We start from the raw sequence: 17,367 nt of genomic DNA, 5'->3' as shown, positions 1-17,367 counted from the left end.
TGAGGCATCTGAGTGGGGCAGAGGGAGGACAAAGGTGGAGACTTCTAATTCTTTAAGGAAAATGCTATACATTCACTAGTTATCTTCCTCTTCAAGTCATTATCAAGTGACTAGACGCATTCACGGAAGTCAGGCAGCTGTCAAGTTGTTAAAGGAGCTGAAAGTGCTTCAAATGGATGAATAAATGTGATACACTTAAGAGAATGTTCCTGCTTTGTCAGATCCTGCCAAATTCCCAAAGCAGGTGTTCAGCTGAGAGCCGGGGCACTGAATGGCCGGGACATTCTGCCTAGAACGGTGCTGGGACATGGTGTCTGAACTGATCACGGGGTCAATTTCTCAGAACAACGTTGAGGACAGAGGCTACTTTGTGGCTGGGAAAAAACATGCTATATTTATTTGTGGAGATGACGAAATAGAGCTGAAAGGCTTTGCAGGCTATGGGCAAAGTCTTGTTTTAAAAGCCTCATAGGCATAATCTTTTCTCCCCCTGCCTATAGCCATCCATCCATGCGTCCATGCATTCACTTAGACTTCCTGAGTGTACTATGGGGCAGACACTGTGCTGGGCATGGGGAACACATAAAAGGAGCCCCCTTCTCAGAGTTCAGAGCTACTGGGAAATAGAGACACAAAGACAAGGCTTTCAGCAGAGATGTACCCAGTGGCATGGAAGCAAGCAGAAGGTGCAACCCAGGAAGAGACATGAAGGAGGCTACACAAAGGAGGGGGTGGGCGTTTGGGCCGGGCTTTGAAGGATTCGGAGGCAGGGAGTGGAGCTGAGAAGAGAGACTTGCGTGTTTGAGAGAGATCTCTTGGTGCGAAGTGTCGGCACGCGGTGAGCAAGAAATCACGTCTGGTCAGGTCGCCCGCTCAAAACCCATCAGTCACTCATCTCACTAACAGTAGAAGCAAAAGTCGTAACCGTGACCCAGGAAGACCCTACCGATCTGCCTGGGGCCTCGTGGCCCTCTGGCTCCCTCTGCCCCAGACACACGGGCCTCGCGGCGGTTCTTCAGGGCCTCTGTGCTCCGGTTGCCTCTGAAGGGAGGCTCCTCCCCCAGGTATGGACCCTGAGCCTCGCTTCCTCAGATGTCATCTTCCTGGGGAGGTCCTCCCTTGCTACCCTCTATCCCCGTCCCCGTTTTATTCTTCTCCTTACCCATTACCACCAGCCAGTGCTGAATACATTTTGCTTATTTGTGTTATTGTCTGTCTCCTCTAAGGCATGAAGAGTTCAGGAGGACAGTTTTTGTCTTTTGGTCCACAGCTACACTCCTGGGGCCTAAACAGCACCTGGCATATAGTAGGTATTCAATAAATACTTGCGGAATGACTGAAGGGAAGAGGTATGAAGGACAATGCAAACAAAGGCTTCTGGAGTTTATCTGGAAGGCAAGGGGGAGCCATGGACTTGTTAACTAGTAGAGTAGGATCAGCGGGTCTGTGTTTTCCAGGATAACTCTGGTGGTGACAGTGATAGAATGGTGGGGGAGGGGAAGGGGGGAGAGACCGGAAGCGGGAAATTCTATGAAAGGGGGTCACTGCACCAGAGGATGACAGCCCACCATGGGGCAGTGGGGAAGTCACGTTCCCTTCCCCCTTGACCTCCATCCTCACCACCAGCCGAAGTAACTTTCCTGTGTGTGAAGGTGACAGAAAGCCACTCTCAGGTATGAAAGAGTTCAGAAAAGTGTATCTCCACCTACTGCTCTTGAAACAAGAATTACTTGAAAATACACTCTAGCCACCTGAGAAATAACTGCATTGAGAAGTCAGGATGGAAATCACGGTGGAAGGGGACTAGGGGTCTGTCCTGGGTGCTGTCCACAGGCACGAGGACTCAGGGCAGCGGAGAAGCAGCCCCTCGGCACATACTGCCCACGCGGTCGCACCAACAGACGGCGAGGACGCGGACAGGCAGGGCCTTCCTTCCATGGCGACAATGGGTGAAGCTGAATGACTGTTCCCTAGCGGTTGTTCTTCTTCATTAAGGTAATCATCCTATAATTGGAATCCCTCTCTGTAAAAGGGATCTCTCAAGAAGAGTGTACTGTGAGATTCAGAAGTCCAATTAAATATGATTACAGCTGTGTTAAAGAACGAAAACAAGCAGTGTCCACGGCGAGGGGCAGGTCAGGGCACAACTTTCCGTGGCTCCCATCACGCCCTCGCCGCCACGGCCCCCTGGCCACCACTGCAGACCGGCCAGGCCTCCCTGTGGCAGCACAGGCCCCTCACGGTGGGCTCTGGCCAGGCTTTCCAGCTGCTGGTCCGGGTACCCCTGCCTCACGGCCTTCTCCGCAGACTAAGCCTGAGGCTCCTTGAGCGGGCGCCCTTCCGCATGCCCGTCCTTGTCTGGGACCCTCTTCCTCAACTTGAGGGGGAAACCCCACGTGCCTTCTTCTCTGTGAAGCTTCCCAGTCGTGGCCCCTTCTCTCTGCCGCCCTCGCAGAATCAGGGTGGCTATCAAAGCCCCCGGCATGTCAGCAGTTGCTCAGAGTATCTAACTCCGCGCAGTAAAGCGGACTTGGTTCCCCTGTCCAACTCCTTTGCCATCCTCACGGGATTCTGAGTGAAAGGCCCTTCTCAGGACCTGCTGTATGCAGATACCTGAATCAGGGGCCCCTCCCCCATTATCAGAATTAAGATTGGGGGCCCACGGTGGGTGAGTTCAAGTTCTCCATCCCTCGAAGGTGATTTCCGCTAATGACAGAGAAGTAAGAAGAAAGGCTGATTTCTTCCTGGATTTGATGCACACTTTACCCATCTGACTTGCAAGCTCCATGAGTGCAGGGACTGGATTCATTCCTTTGCTCACTGTTCTAGCTCCAGCCACTAAAACAGCGTCTTGCTTGAGGACCGTTCTCATCAACGCTTGCTGAGAGTATGAATGCCTTGTTTATATTTATTTCTCAGGTCGAGCAAAATGCCAGGCGCGGTCACACCTACTGATGCTACGCCGAATGAATGAAAATCCCAGCCTAAGTTGTAAAGTGAGGCCGCTTTCTTTATGCCCAAACCAAACGTGACAAAAGACTCTCCCTCAGAAACACACACCTGCCTTCCTTCTCCGAGGCTGCCGCCCCCCTCTCCCCTTTGTCTTGGTTTCTGCGTGTGACCCTGAGAAACAAAAAGCAGCTTTGTCTTCCTGGAAGGAAAGGCTTCACAGAAACGCAGAACGTTAACCTTCCCCCACAGCCGCATTTAACACCTCGGGTGGCTGGAAACTTGGGGGACTCAGGAAGAGATTCATTCAAAATTCAGACAATAAAAAAAGAGGTGCCTTCAGATCTTCAAAATCCCGAGACCTGCACATTCTCCCTCTTGAGGAGCAATTCAACAATGCCCGTGCTGTGCTCCAGGCCCCTCCGGGGCAGCCCTTTCTGCCCTGCTAGTTGGCTATTCCCAGAGCAGCTGCCCACTTGGTGCGTGCCGGGGGCAGCAGTCGCCACAGCATCAATAAAACTGCCTTCCGCCCGCATCTCTAACCGCCCAGCGCTGGTGCTTCAGAGACAGGGAATTTGTCAATTTTGCCTCTGTGCCAACCTGGCTCTCCTAGGAGTCCTGAGGCTACGACCTACCCAGAAAGAGATCTTCTTTACTTCTCTGCATTCTCCCAAGATGACCAGAAACAATCATAAAAAGGGAACAAAGGGATTACAAATTAATCGGCCCTCGCCGGCTCCTCTGACTGCAAAGATACGATTACAAACCGAGGATTTGCAAGAGCCCTCAATTCCTCATTAATCTCCACTATCGTTTCTGTCGCTGCTTTTTTATTTTTAAAAGCTCCTTTCTTAGGCAGGGAATGATGGGGAGCTAGGTTCTTTCTGCACTCAACAGTAACTGAAAAATATGTCCTTAACATTTCAGAAAGCAGATCGTCCCTGCGCTATAACCACTAAAGCGTGGAGGTAAAATGGCACGATTATCCTTTATGTCACCATCTGTCTAAATTAATGAATTCAAGCGAGAATAACCTAAAACCCGTGGTTTCTTTGGAGAGCATGACTCTGATAATCCAGAAAAATTCCAGGGCTTAAGAATCTCCAATGTCTTTACACTATACTTGCTTTTGTAGAGCATATTTTAACTGTTCAGAAACGTGCAGTGAGGGAGTTCCCTGGTGGCCTAATGGTTAGGATTCTGGGCTTTCAGTACAGTGGCCCGGATTCTATTCCTGGTCTGGGAATTGAGATCCTGCAAGGCGCACGGCATGGCCAACCCCCACCCCCCACCCCACGCCAAAAAAAACCCAACCAAACAAAAAACCCCACAAAAAACAAAACCAAGAAACGTGCAGTGAGTGGCTTCTAAATTGCGTTTCCCATGTGCCCCTGTTGTCTCTGGCCATCTGGAGCGGGGCCTGCAGAGAGGGCAGGTCCTGACATCTTCCTGCCAGGTTCACTCCATGGGTCAGTGCTACAGAGTAATCAGAAAGCAGTGAGGGCTTTTCTACTCTTTCCCAGAAGTGTCTGCAAACTCCATTTGGGCAGAGGTTCTGCCAGTGACACTTCTGCCCTGGGAGCCAGGGACCCACACTCTTACTGAGAGGGGAGAGAACCCATGAACTGGGGCGGGCTGAAGCATTCACCAGCTACTAGTTGCATTAATCCTGGCACACAACTCGCGGTGGCTGCTTGTCTACCTACCACGGGGGCTCCCACTTCTGCTTTTCTCTGGCTAAATACCTGTCCATGTGCTTCAAACTCATGCTTGGCAGAAAGCTGAGGATGGGGTTTAGAAGGCAAACAGGGTGAAGTTTCCCCAAATGGTGCTGGGAGATTCCCCAAATGGCGCTGGGAGAGCATCCACCCAGGCGCATTTCTGCTGTGTCCTGCCCTTACCTGGGTACGGAACTCTTCCTTTGGTGACCAGCTCTGTAAGTAAGATTCCAAAAGACCACACGTCAGACTTGATTGTGAACCTCCCGTACAGGGCTGCTTCGGGGGCTGTCCACTTAATGGGGAACTTTGCACCTGCAGGAAGAACACCCGGTTACTTGTCAGGCAGAGAGCATGGCGCTGGGCGTGGGGCTGGGAAGGAAGAGCAAGTGGAAGTGCTTTCCTGGGATCAGGTTCAGAGAGGAGGATGGGAAGGAGGGGAGACAGGACACAGCCTAGGACTGAGCAGCTGTGGGGTCTGCTTCTGGCTCTGCGACCTTAAGCAAGTCCCATCAAAGGGCTGGGCTTCAAGGCCGCTTAAAGTTCTGGCCTTTAGAACTTGAATCTACAAACCTATTGTAAGACATAGGTTTGGTCTGGAGGTAGGGCTAACTTGTGATTTAGGAAACTATATAGTTTTTCTTTTGCTTTCAAATAAAGTTATATTTTAATAAATACACATAGAATTAAATCACACTGCTACTCTCAAGAATCCTTTAGTATGTAAGACCATAGTCTGCTCTTAGTGAGGTACATAAAAACCAGATCAAGCCACCACGCTTCTCCCAGGGTGGAGACAATTTGCTGCCGCCCAGGTGTCATGCTGAGATGGGCTGTATTTCCCCAACGCCTCCTACATCTACAGCAGAGAAATGACTTTGCCTCTGTCTACTTCCCCTGTACACTCTCTTTCTTCCTTCCACCCTTTCCCCTGATAGTGGCCACCTTTAATTCTGCGATAGCTTTTTCTTCTGCACTGTATGATCCCTTGCTTACCTCCCTACCTTTCTCCCACCAGCCAGACAGCGTACTATCTAATGTTTGTTTTTAAACAGTGGTTTTATCTCAATGACTGTCTTATGAGTCTGATTTCTCAAGACCGAGAAGCAAATGTTGTGCCGAAGTGAGTAGAATCTTTTCTTTCAAATGTCTCCGATTAAAAGAATCCTTTCTCTAATCAAAAAGGAAGGGTGGGGTCCACCCTGCTTCTTCTGAAGCGAGATGTATACACGGGGAATTAAAATTGATTCAGCAGCCTGCACTCTCACACGTTAGGCTCAACGATGATAAAGCAGTTTCAGATATTTCACTGAACAAACTAAACAGGCAATTTTTATTAGTGATGTAAACAAAATTATATGTTTAAAGCATGTTAGTTTTACTTAGGAACTCCTAAAAAAAAATCATACAAAGGCTGACAAAATGAGAAATTTTCACAGTATCTTCTATGAAAAGCCATTATGTGTAAAACTGGCAAATGATTAAAATCTTTGAATTAGCAGTGTTTTAATAACCAGAGGTTAGGATAAATTACAGCAATTAGATTTTTGTTTTAAATACAGTACATGATAACATCTTCAGCAAATCTACCCTGGCATTTTCTGGCAATATAATTTTCCTCTCCATCTCTTCTATGCCCGTGAAATGAAATTAAAAACAAATCCTACTATTTTATTCCATTGCATCTCACATTAACACTGGAACACAGAAGTTATTCTATAGTTTTTCTTCCTTTTATGCATCGAGTTATTTTTAATTAGCTACGTTTCTCAAGCATAATTACTTATATCTTTGCTTAAGTGTTGCAAGGTCTGGTATTCTCTGAACAGTCATTTTGTTTTTAAAGTTTCTTTCAAAGCATTCTTCTCACACTTCCTATCCTCCAGCATTCTGTTCACGCAGCTTTGGACTCTGAGCCTCTGGGATTAATGTGATAGATTTTCTTCAGTGTCGAGAGCCAACTTTGCCCTGGACCAAACCTCAGCTGGAATTCTCTTATTTCAGAGAATTAAAGGTATATTAAATTCATTCCTATTTAAACCATCTCTCGAGCCAAATGGCTTGGAAATCTATGTCTGTCTCCGAAGCAAATAGAACATTTTTCTCCACTGTGCAGACACAAATCCTGCAAATAAAATGACAAGCAAAAAAAGCCTTTCTTCCCTTCTTGGAATCACCCCACGTTGCTCAAGATGTGAGTGTTGCTGAAAGTAAACTATTTAAAATTGGGATAAAGTCGTTTTGGATTTTCTGAGAGAAGATTTCATCATTTCAGATTAAAAAAAAGCAATTATCAATATATCAGTCAGTTGTGCTAGTCTGCTTTCTTATTTTCTCACTGTATCATCTACAACAAGAACTACAATATATAAACCTTCAAAATATAAGTTGAAACAAAGGCTGTAATGGATCTCTGATAGGAAATCATTTGTAGATATGTGCTTTGACTTGCGAGCAGGAGCGTACTTACATAAATTTATTTTGCACTAGTTTTCTTTCTAAGATAAGCAATGTATTTATACCTAAACATTTTGGAGGGGAAAAAATGAAGAATGTCTTTGTCTGATTTCTCCTACTTTGTTTTGGGCCCAAAATAGCAGCCACTGTTGACAAAAGAAGGTTCTCTAAAGATAACTCACAGTTTCAAGGAAGACAAAATGTTCAATTAAAGCACTGATAAGCTATTAGTGACTAAGTGAGGTTTCAACTGAGAAGAACTAATCAGTGCTCACTCTTCTACTCATCTCATTACCTCAATTTCCCCTCATTTTCGATTCCCCCCTCCTGAGGGTACAGACGCAGCTCCACATCAGGGAGAGTTCACCTGGGGCTTGGGCAGGGGTCTCTGCAAATGGCCATGCGGTTGCACACTGCAAATCCCGGTCTCTGAGAACAGCATCCCTAAGGTTGCCAAGGATACCACCCTGCTGGGGGCTGGATGGGCTCTCTCCTCGGGTAAAGTTAGGAAACCTCAGAAGCCTGGAAGGAAGGACCTCCTAGGTGTAAACATTGCCTTTTCCTTCAAAATACAGTTCTCCTCCCTCAGATTTTTTCATAGATATCACAGCAGGCATAAAGCCAGGATCAAAGTTGTCTTCTAATTGGTATGGATTTGTAGAAAAAAGGGGACAATGTCAGGACACCTACACCACAATGAACTTGGTGTTGTCATGTAACTAGCTGATTTGCTCTGCCTGAAATTCTCTTGTTTGGGAACAGGATTAGATGCCGAAACAATTTCCTCTCCTCTGTACTTCACTGGAGGAAATAACAGCAGCCGATGCAGGTATGATGGTCTGTGCCACTGATACCACAGGCTATGAAGGACCTGGAAACTCTTAGTGTGCTCGTTCAATGTTTAGGTGAACTAAACAATACGGAAATTATCATCACGCTAGCTTTTATTTCTTACTGAATTAAACAGTTTAGGATTCTGTTAAGCCAACAGACAAAGGCCACACATAATCTATATGTATTTATGTATGGACTTGAAAGCATCTTTTCCACCGATGTTTTCCAGGCAGTGTCTGCAGATTGTACCAACTTCCCAAGGTTAACTCATTGCTGAAAGCCTGACTTGGTGCTGTCACTGGGGCCCAGGTCCTGGAACCACTCTACAGGTAGAATATCTTTGTACTTTTGTCATTTACCTCCCAGAATAGCAAGAGGACCGGCTAGCCTCAGGCTAAATCATTTTCTGTGTCGAGTAAACATAGCAGTGTTTTAAATAATCATTTCTTATAGATACCTCACGCCCGCTTCTCTAAAGTCTCCGGAGATGTGAAACGAGTGGGCATCAGCGTTGTGACCAACAGGGAGATTCTACTCCCGTGGCTTCAACGGCTATCCTGACTCCAGTGATGCCTGCATTTGTATCATCTGATAGGACCTCCCCTCCTGAGTCCTGACCCGTAAAACCAATTCCCTCCTCAGAGCCTCCACTGGGACCTCATAGGGCCTCTCAAACACAATATCCACAATGTATCCTCCCCACGATTCTGCTGCTTTTTCAGTGTTTGCTGCCTTGGAAGCTGCCTAAGTGAGGACACCAGAATGCTGAGAATCTTCCTTCTGGATGCCGTGTCTACTGGTTCTCCACTGTGCGCTCAGGTAAGCAGCACGGAGCCTACCTAGACGAGCTCGACAGATCTTCATGGAGTCATCTTTGGCCTCTGCTGCTTTAGCGTCGTCCACATTGAGTCTACTTCGCACCCTTGAAGGTGTCTGTCCCTCTTCATCCTCACTACCTGCACTCCAGTCCTCACTTGCTCCCTGCCACCTGCCTCCTTCCTGCACTGCCTTCCACTTGGGCCCACATGCACACTCTGGTCCCTCCTTCCTACTCCCCAGCCTCCTCCTGTTATCCGGAGCCTCACCTCCTCTGTTGCCTCACTGGCCCCATGACCTCCTCTGACCGTCCTTCCTGCTGCAGGGCCTCCAGGCAGGCTGTTGGCTTTGCCGCAAGTCCCACCCTACTCCTGCCCCATGGTTGACTCCTGCTCTCCTTTGTTCCTGGCCTAAGTGCTTCTGGCACGGGAACCCTGGCCCGGGCACTAAGACTGGGGCAGTTTCCCTAGCTCTGCACTGCCAGAGTGTCTGGTTCTTTGCGGCTGTTACCATTTAAGTGCAGTAAGCGTGTGAGCTGTCAGAAGTGCGTTTTTCTCCACAGATACTGTCCTCAGGGGCCGGCGCGTGTCTTTCTGTATGGCCACCATGTCTCCAGTATTGAGCCCAGTGCCCCATGCACAAAAGGCACTAGGTAAGGGGGTGCTGAATGAATGAGTGACTGGACGCTGGTAGGCCACCGGACCTTCCCTTCCGGCTGAACAACCTCGGTTCCTTATGGGGCTTTATTATCAGTTCCCTGCTCTCCGGCGAGTCCTCGCCTTGTCCTCAGTGACCAGGGTCGCTGTCTCTAACCATCTGGACGCGCTTTTACGTGTTTGACAACTGTCAACTACAGTAGAAAAGCATCTGTCACACACTAATGAAACTTAAAAACACCTGGAAAAACCCTGATTTTAGTGCCAGATGAAGGGTGTTCAGAACCCCTTTGGGTCTGAGTGAACCTGTCTGAGGTGGTGGGAATCCTGGACTTGGCTCTCTGAGGGGCCTGGGGCTGAAGCTGGGGGGTAAGAGCCGCAGAAAGACAAGGTGGCCAGAGGCCTTGGAGCATTCACAGCCAAACGAAGTGGAAAATCCTTTTTTTTTTTTTAACAGACTGGGATGGAAGCAGGTGACTGGATAGCAATCATTCCACCTCACTGGTCTTCTTTAGAGTAAGGTTAACAACCGTCCATGTTTTAAGTAAGAGAAAGGAGAGAGCTGTGGATCTATTCAGTTATCAAAGTTTGTCCACAAGACAACAAAAGATCCCACCCCTGCTGGACTGGTTTTGTTCTCTCTCTTCCTACCATAAGTATTTCTGGAGTTTCCTATGTGCCTGGCGTGGTCCTTAGTGCTGGGGCTACCAGAGTGAATGCAACCTCCTGCTCTCAGGGGGCCTGCAGGCTAGCTTGGGAAGGAGATAAAATAAACGAATGGCCATTATATATGTCAGACAGCGACAAGTGCTATAAAGAAGAATAAGATGGGCTACAAGCACAGATTTTGTGGGTTCTTCAAGTCACACTAAGGACTCCGGATCCCACCTGGGTGTGGCGGGGAGCCACTGGGGCCTGTGAGCATCCTCTACCTCACCCTCTCCTTGTCTTTAAAACATGGAAATAACGCGTTATTACCTAGAGAATGATCTGTGATGAGCCAGAACGTGAAAAGCATTTTGACTTTTCAAAACTCTTGAAAAGCATCATGACATTTCAAGGCCTGTGGGTGTCTATTAGCAATTAGGTAGATCAGCGGTCCCCAACATTTTTGGCACCAGGGACCAGTTTCGTGGAAGACAATGTTTCCACGGACTGGGATGGGGGAGGGGGGATAGATCAGGCAGCAACGCCAGCGATGGGGGAGCAGCAGATGAAGCTTCGCTCGCTCGCCCGCTGCTCACCTCCTGCTGTGCGGTCCGGTTCCTAACAGGCCGCAGACTGATACCGGTCTGGGGGTTGGGGGCCCCTGGGGTAGATGATGTGCCTATTGTCACTTCTGTCATCATGTTTATTTAACTTGTGGCTCTAGTCACATTTGTGCTATTTAGCACACTTTTCACATTTGGGTAGTACAAATCATCTCAGAAACAAGGGAGTGAAACTTACTTAGCATACTCCAACACTGTAAAGCTCAAACATTTCTACGAGAAATGAATGATCTTTTCTGAGTTCATTCTTCCCTGATGCTTCTCCTTTCTTTCTAGCATTTCTCTTGTCTCTGCTGTAGGCTTTTCCTCAGTCTCCCTCTCACTAATTCCAAGTGTGTTAGAGGCCTAAGTGCTGTAGACCCTTCTCTCTGCTGATTCCCTGGGGGAACGTGCCCGCTCTCATGACTAACCCTGCCCGGCATCTCTGTGTGAACTGGGCGGGAAACACTGGACAGACTCTGTCTTTCATCTGAAGTCTTGGTTCTCAATTTGCAAACGTCTGAGGGACAAAGCCTCTAGGATGTCCTGCCTTTATCTCAAAGGTGGCAACTACAAATCTAAATTTATTTTTCATTAAATCATTTTACTATGAATAAGACAGTTTGTTATAAAAGAAATTCTTGTAGGTGGAAAATTTTACTACATGACTGACGAAGTTGATTCTCACTTTAATATTCTAGGATGCAAATGGAGTTCCTTTCTACTATCCCTTTTCTGGGGGTCAGATTCCTACTCTGCCAGGCTTCAAGGTGAAAAACCTGAAAGCTGGTTGGGACTTCTCCCTCTCCTTAAACCCAATATCCAATCCATCAACAAGGCCTCTTGTTTCCCTCTTTGACGAGTCTCTCAAACTTTCCCTTTCCTGTTTAAGTTCTCTGCCAAAACCTGATTTGGGACCTCATCCCTCTGGTCCTCCAGCCAGGGTGCCCTGCCTTCAGCTCATTGTCTTTCCAATTAATCCTTTTAAACCTCAGCTTCCTAACGTCCACACCTGCCTCCCCGGCAACCATACAGTGCGTTCCCTACTGCATTAAGCCAAAATCCCCCACCCAGTTTTCTAGGACCCACATTATCTATTCAACTCTGGTTCTTGCTGCCCCAAACACACAGTTACTCTAGCCTAGTTTGCTTTCCCGTAACCTGTACCCTGCACTCCGCATAACCGTGAACTTGCCTCTTCTACATTAACATACCCTAAATGTCATCTCTCCCTCCGCCTGCTTAGCTAAAGCCTGCTCAGCTCAAGTCCCACCTGCCTCATCAAGTCACCTGTGACTACTCCAGCCTTCATCGTTCTCACCAGTGCTCTTGGGAATCAGTGCTATAAACAACAGTTTAATGCTTGACAATAGTAGCTCCCACAATAGCTAAACATATATTGAGTGCTTGCTAAGTGTCAGGCGTCATGCTAAGTGCTTTACACATACGAGGCAGATACCAATAACGGTCCTGTTCTACAGATGAGAAAACTGAACAGAGGTAAAACGATATGCCAGAGGATGCATGTAAATGGTGGAACTGGGATTGGAGCCAAGGGAGTCTGGCTCCAGACCCCAAACACTCAACCACTACTGCCACGTCCGTGTTTCCAACACGTCTCTCTACTAGTTATTTCGTCTTTCCTTAAATAGAATGTCAATCCCTTGAGGTTGGAGACCATGTTTTATACTGATCTTCTCCACAGTACCTTGCCTAAGGCTGGTTAAACAGCAACTGCTCAATAAATGTTTTAATTGGCTAAAGGGTCAACCTAGCAATTTATTCAACACTGACGGCCACAGAGATTCTCTTCCTTTACACAAATTTAATCAAACGGAGCAAAGAAGAGAGTGACACAATGCAGCTGTGGAACAAATAATTATTTTCACCCTTACAGTTACAGGAAGAAAATCCTTCTGACCACACTCCAGGACAGTCTAACTGAAGGCTTGGTTTTTAAGTGAAAACAGGGTGACCAGCTAAATTCATTAGGTCGGCACGGCTCATCCCAACCCCCAGGTCCCAATCAAGTTAATGAAGGTCCTTTATCCCCAGGGGCCAGGCAATCTGCTTTCTTCTGCCTTAAACAGAAACAGTTCGCACTTGATTCAGTTACTTACAGTACTTTATGCATCTTGGTGCATTAAGGCGATGGCAGCAGCATTTCAAAGGCTCAAACGAAGGCTGCAGAGCCTTTCACTCTCAGGTCCGCCTCCTGGACTAAGCGTGTGGAAGTCAGCCAGGAAACGGGGAGCGAATATTCTTTGTGACAATGCAAAGACGTCAAATTGTGGGCTGGGCTGGTGTGGCCATTTGTGGGAGGCCAGGGCAGTCATCTAGGAGAGGGGCTCCAGCGGCAGGCAGACCTGGGTACGCACACTGGCTTTGTTGGGTGACCATTTAAAAGCCCCCTCAGTCTCAGTCTCCTTGTCTGTAAACTGGGGATGATGATAACCTCATGAGGTTGTGATGAGAATTATAAATAATTTAAAGGGCTCGGCACAGTACCTGGCACCTCATTATACCTAAATAAATGCCACCTATTATTTTATTTGGATCTTAATGCAAAGGCATTGAGTTGCATCAGGCCAGCCAAAGCTCTCCAAACTTCACGGGAGGGAAGGAGGATGAGGAAAACCCAATGCACTCAGCAACCAATCACTGAGAACTTACTCAGCGTCCAGTGAGTCCCCAGCACAGTGGGAGTCACCTCCTGCCCTAGGACATTCCAGGCAGCTGTGGGACAGAGCTCACAGGCAAACCCAACAGAAAGCTTAAATTGTGGTGCTGGCTTTAGGAACAAGAGGACTCAGGAGAGAGGGGAAAGAGGAAGTACCCAGGAACTGGGGGCTTGGGTAGAGGCGGCCACATGAGAACGCTGCAATGTGACCCTCGGTTCTTCCTGGGGCTCCAGGAAGGGGCCAGGAGAGGCCTGGGGTGGGGGTGGGGGTGCGGGCGGTGGGTAGCTCACATCACTGGCTCTTCCTGGATTCCTGGACTGTCAAGCCTTTCTCTCTCTCTCTCTTTTTTTTTTTCCATGGTGACCAGGCCAATTCCACAGCCCTGAAAATATCCCCTATGGCTAAAACCTGGGCCAAGGTGGAGAAGGCAAAGCCAGCAGAGCGTAAAAGCAGCCAAATCCTCCCTACAGAGAACACAAGCGGTACCCTCACAGCATCTGCAAGCAGGAAAGGCACTAACATCAACAACAGACGCTGTTCTTCTGCACCACACATCCATCCAGAAGCCTCTTTAGTTATGAAGCCTCAAACTCTGCAAATTATTACATCCAGGATTAAATAATGTGAAGTACTTCAACTTTAAAGTTAACCTGGAGAATAAAAGAAACCATGAACTACGCCAATAACAGGAAGCTGATTATATTGGTGGGGGGGAAAGGAGGGGTGACAAGGCAGGACTAGGGCAGGATATCCTGTGAAGGAGGTAAAGCTGATCTGACCTGGAACTCTGCGGTTATTCAAACAAAAACAATGATTTCAAACCCAATAAAACTTGGCAAAGCAAAACTCAGAATTTTCACACTAGGCCAAAGGAATGACTTTGGAATTTCCCAAACATGTCTGGAGTAATACAACTGTGTGTTTTCCAGTTATTCCTGGTGACACACTCTGTTGCAATTTCTACTTTAGGTTCATAAGGTTTTAGCACCACGTTTTAAAAAAAAAATAAACGAAAAGTAAATGGTACAATGGACTGAGATGATATTCCATCTGAAATGCATAACGGCGAGTGGGCAGTCTGAGAAGGAAGGAGGTGGGGAGTAGGGAGGAGTGCTGTCCCCCCTGGGGATGTGGGTGGAGGAGGACCACGTTCGGCTAAGGAAGACAAGAACCCAGGACCAGAGGCAGGGCCTGAACACGCTGCAAACACGAGGGTTGACTAGCCAGGCATGGATCCCAAGTCTAGTGTGGCTGAATTCGTGGAAGGAATATTCAGGCTGAGAGGGATGGGCCAAGTCCCAAGGGGAGCCCCAAATCGAGGACCAGACAGGAAGGAGTAGATGGTCCATCAGCGGGTATTAAAAGCCTAATCAGGACAACTAGAGGACAGAGGGGAGCAAACCCAGCACCCGGGAGAATGGGGGATGAGGCTGGAGGCAAGGCACTGGTCCTGGAGTCTTGCAGTTGAGGAAGGACAGGCAGGCAGGTAAACTGTGGAGGGGCAGAAGTGCCTTACATGGAGGAGAACAGAAAGCAGGCTGTGACATTTCTTCTACAAACCTATGGGGGCGCCAGAAGGGGAGGGGAGGAGCTCGGGCTGCTTGCCTTTCCCCATTACCCTCCTCCCCAATGGTGACCAATGACAACCCAGGATAACTCTCACTTGCAACACAAAAGTAAAGAATGAAATTAACTAGCATCTCCTGAAATCATGGGTGTTTGGTCCCTGTGCTCTCAGGAAGGAGATCTAAGACTCATCAGGAAGACTTTGCCTGGGACTTCCCTGGCGGTCCAGTGGTTAAGACTCTGTGCTTCCACTGCAGGGGGCACGGGTTCGATCCCTGGTTGGGGAACTAAGGTCCCGCATGCTGCGCAGTATGGCCAAAAAGAAAAAAGTAAAAAAAAAAGACTTTGTCTGAAGTGCTAACTGTGTGTGTGTGTGTGTGGGGGGGGGGGGGGGGTGGTATTTGTGGAAGTTGCTATCTTGGGTGGAATTGAGGAAAGGAGGAGCCCTGCTTGCTGTTCTAAAACACCAAAGTGCTGAATAATTCCAATTATCCTTCAGCAAAAGCAGAACAAAAACTCTGATTCATAGCGTGAGTACGATGGACACCACACTTGTGATCTTTTATCCAGAACAAAAGGTAAGAAAGCTGCGTGTAGGGCTCTGGAACCATCTGTATGCTGCTGTTCAGGGTGGTGAGAATTCAGAGCGAAGTGAAAAACGGATGTCTGGGGTTTAGCTCAACACAGAAATCACCTCAAGAATCTAGTGCCCCCCAGTAGGGGCACTGGGCCTGGGTCAGTCTGACATCATGTCACAAAGTCTGCTAGGCAGCAAGGAAAAGCACTGGGGTTGGAGATACTGCTTGGGAACAGCTGGTGGTCATACTGAGGGTCTGGTTGGGAGTCATGAAGGAACGGAAGGAAGAGACGATGTACAGAAGACAATAACCACTTTGGGTTGCTTTTCCACACCACTCCCCCGGCCCCCCCGCCCGTGCCTCTCCCGTGGGGAGACCAGCCCCATGCTGCTGTGCACTCTCCTTCAAAACATGGGACAGTTTTCACTCGCACTGTCTGTCCCTGATGATCAGGATGATACAAATGCAGGAGTTCCTTCTGCCAGCAAGGCAAGACAAGGAAGCCAAGTGACATTTTTGATGTTTGCTGGCAGTATGTAGCTCCTATTTACACACTTTAAAATCACAGAGGGTGACCATCTGCTTCCTTCTTGATGATTACTAAGAAACATGGGTGCGCAGACCAAGGACTTGCTCTGACCGTTCAGAAACAACTGCCCAATTGCTTTGCTCAAGGCAGCACAAAGGAGTGAGAGACCCACACGGAATACAAAACGTGACCGCCCGGTTCAGAGAAGGGGGAAAGGTATTCAGACAAGCGGCTCTCAGTGACCAGGGCTTACAGCAGGCCCATCTGTCCCCCACCCCCCGGCCCCCAGGAGCAGAGTCAGGGGGCAGCCGGACTATGCGGATGGAGGGAATGAGTCCAGCTCCTCCGTGCAAACAGTTTTAATTTGAAAAGAAAGAGCGGGGGAGGAAGGGGTGAATTTTCTTTTCCTTTTAGTCTTTGGCTTCCACACGTCCTTTCTCCGAGGATAACACGGTCTGCACCACCCACGTGCCTCTCCCTGGCAGTGTGACCCGCTCCCCCCTGCGCTTAACCTGGCCCCGGGGCTCCGCTGTGACCGCGCATGTAAACAAAGCATCCCTCTCGGAAAAGCCGGTGGAAGCCCGGGTGCGCGGTGGAATACAAATGAAGGCCCTCTCCGCCCATGACGGCAGTGCACCAAACTCGGGATCTGGGAGGCTTGATTGGAACCAGGCTCGGCTCAGGCATGCAGCCCTCAGCTCAGCAGGAAGGAGGGCTGGGACCTGGCCGAGGGCAGGACGTTCTGCGGGGGAGCCCCGGGCTCTCAGCAGACACCCCCGTGACCAGCACCCCTGACCGTGGCACGGGCGGCGGCGTGGTCAGTTCAAACAGAAGAGCTTCCTGCTCAGCGCTTAAAACAATGGCTGCACGGGAAAGGGGTCTGCTTTTCGTCAAAGGATGATTTGCTTCTCTAGCATGGGAAGAATTAGATTAAATTCAATAATTAAAAGGGTTTCTTCCCCTCCTCCCCTGACATTTGCTGTTCAGGTCACAGCACAGTGTGTGGGAACTGCAGTGCTGTTGTTGACAGAGAACAAGAAACGCATGTGCCGACGGGGGCAGAGGGAGGGCATCTCATGGCGAGATCAGCCTTGATCTGCCACCGGATTACAGGGGCCTCAGAAGAGGCTGATTAATAATTCTGCAGGAGCCCTTGAGCTGGAAAGCTGGCGTTCTGAGTCTGATAATCCCCAGTCACTGCAATACAAAGGAAGGACAGGAATTGAATTCACAGTTCTGAATTGTGAAATTCAAAATCTGAAAGAAACAGGGATCCACTTCTTCCTGACTGTGTTTCTCAGCCTAGCTGCCTGCTTGTTTGTGTTAAATGGCT

At 48.5% G+C, this 17,367-nt stretch overlaps 1 protein-coding gene across 7 annotated transcripts in view; it reads right to left on the bottom strand.

Annotated features, from left to right (window-relative positions):
* The window catches only part of FYN (FYN proto-oncogene, Src family tyrosine kinase), a 276,852-nt gene that overhangs the window by 6,638 nt on the left and 252,847 nt on the right, over window positions 1–17,367 (bottom strand). For all 7 annotated transcript variants that reach the window (XM_049695527.1, XM_012539555.3, XM_004264712.4 and 4 more), the window contains one exon: window positions 4,851–4,982. In XM_049695527.1, the coding sequence (XP_049551484.1) occupies window positions 4,851–4,982 (132 nt within the window). The remainder of the gene's footprint in view (window positions 1–4,850; window positions 4,983–17,367) is intronic.

This window comes from Orcinus orca, chromosome 12, assembly GCF_937001465.1.
Source record: "Orcinus orca chromosome 12, mOrcOrc1.1, whole genome shotgun sequence".
In the NCBI taxonomy this organism is placed as follows: Eukaryota; Metazoa; Chordata; class Mammalia; order Artiodactyla; family Delphinidae; genus Orcinus; species Orcinus orca.
Note: the sequence above shows the minus strand (reverse complement) of the source record. Positions and strands in the feature narration are given on the sequence as shown.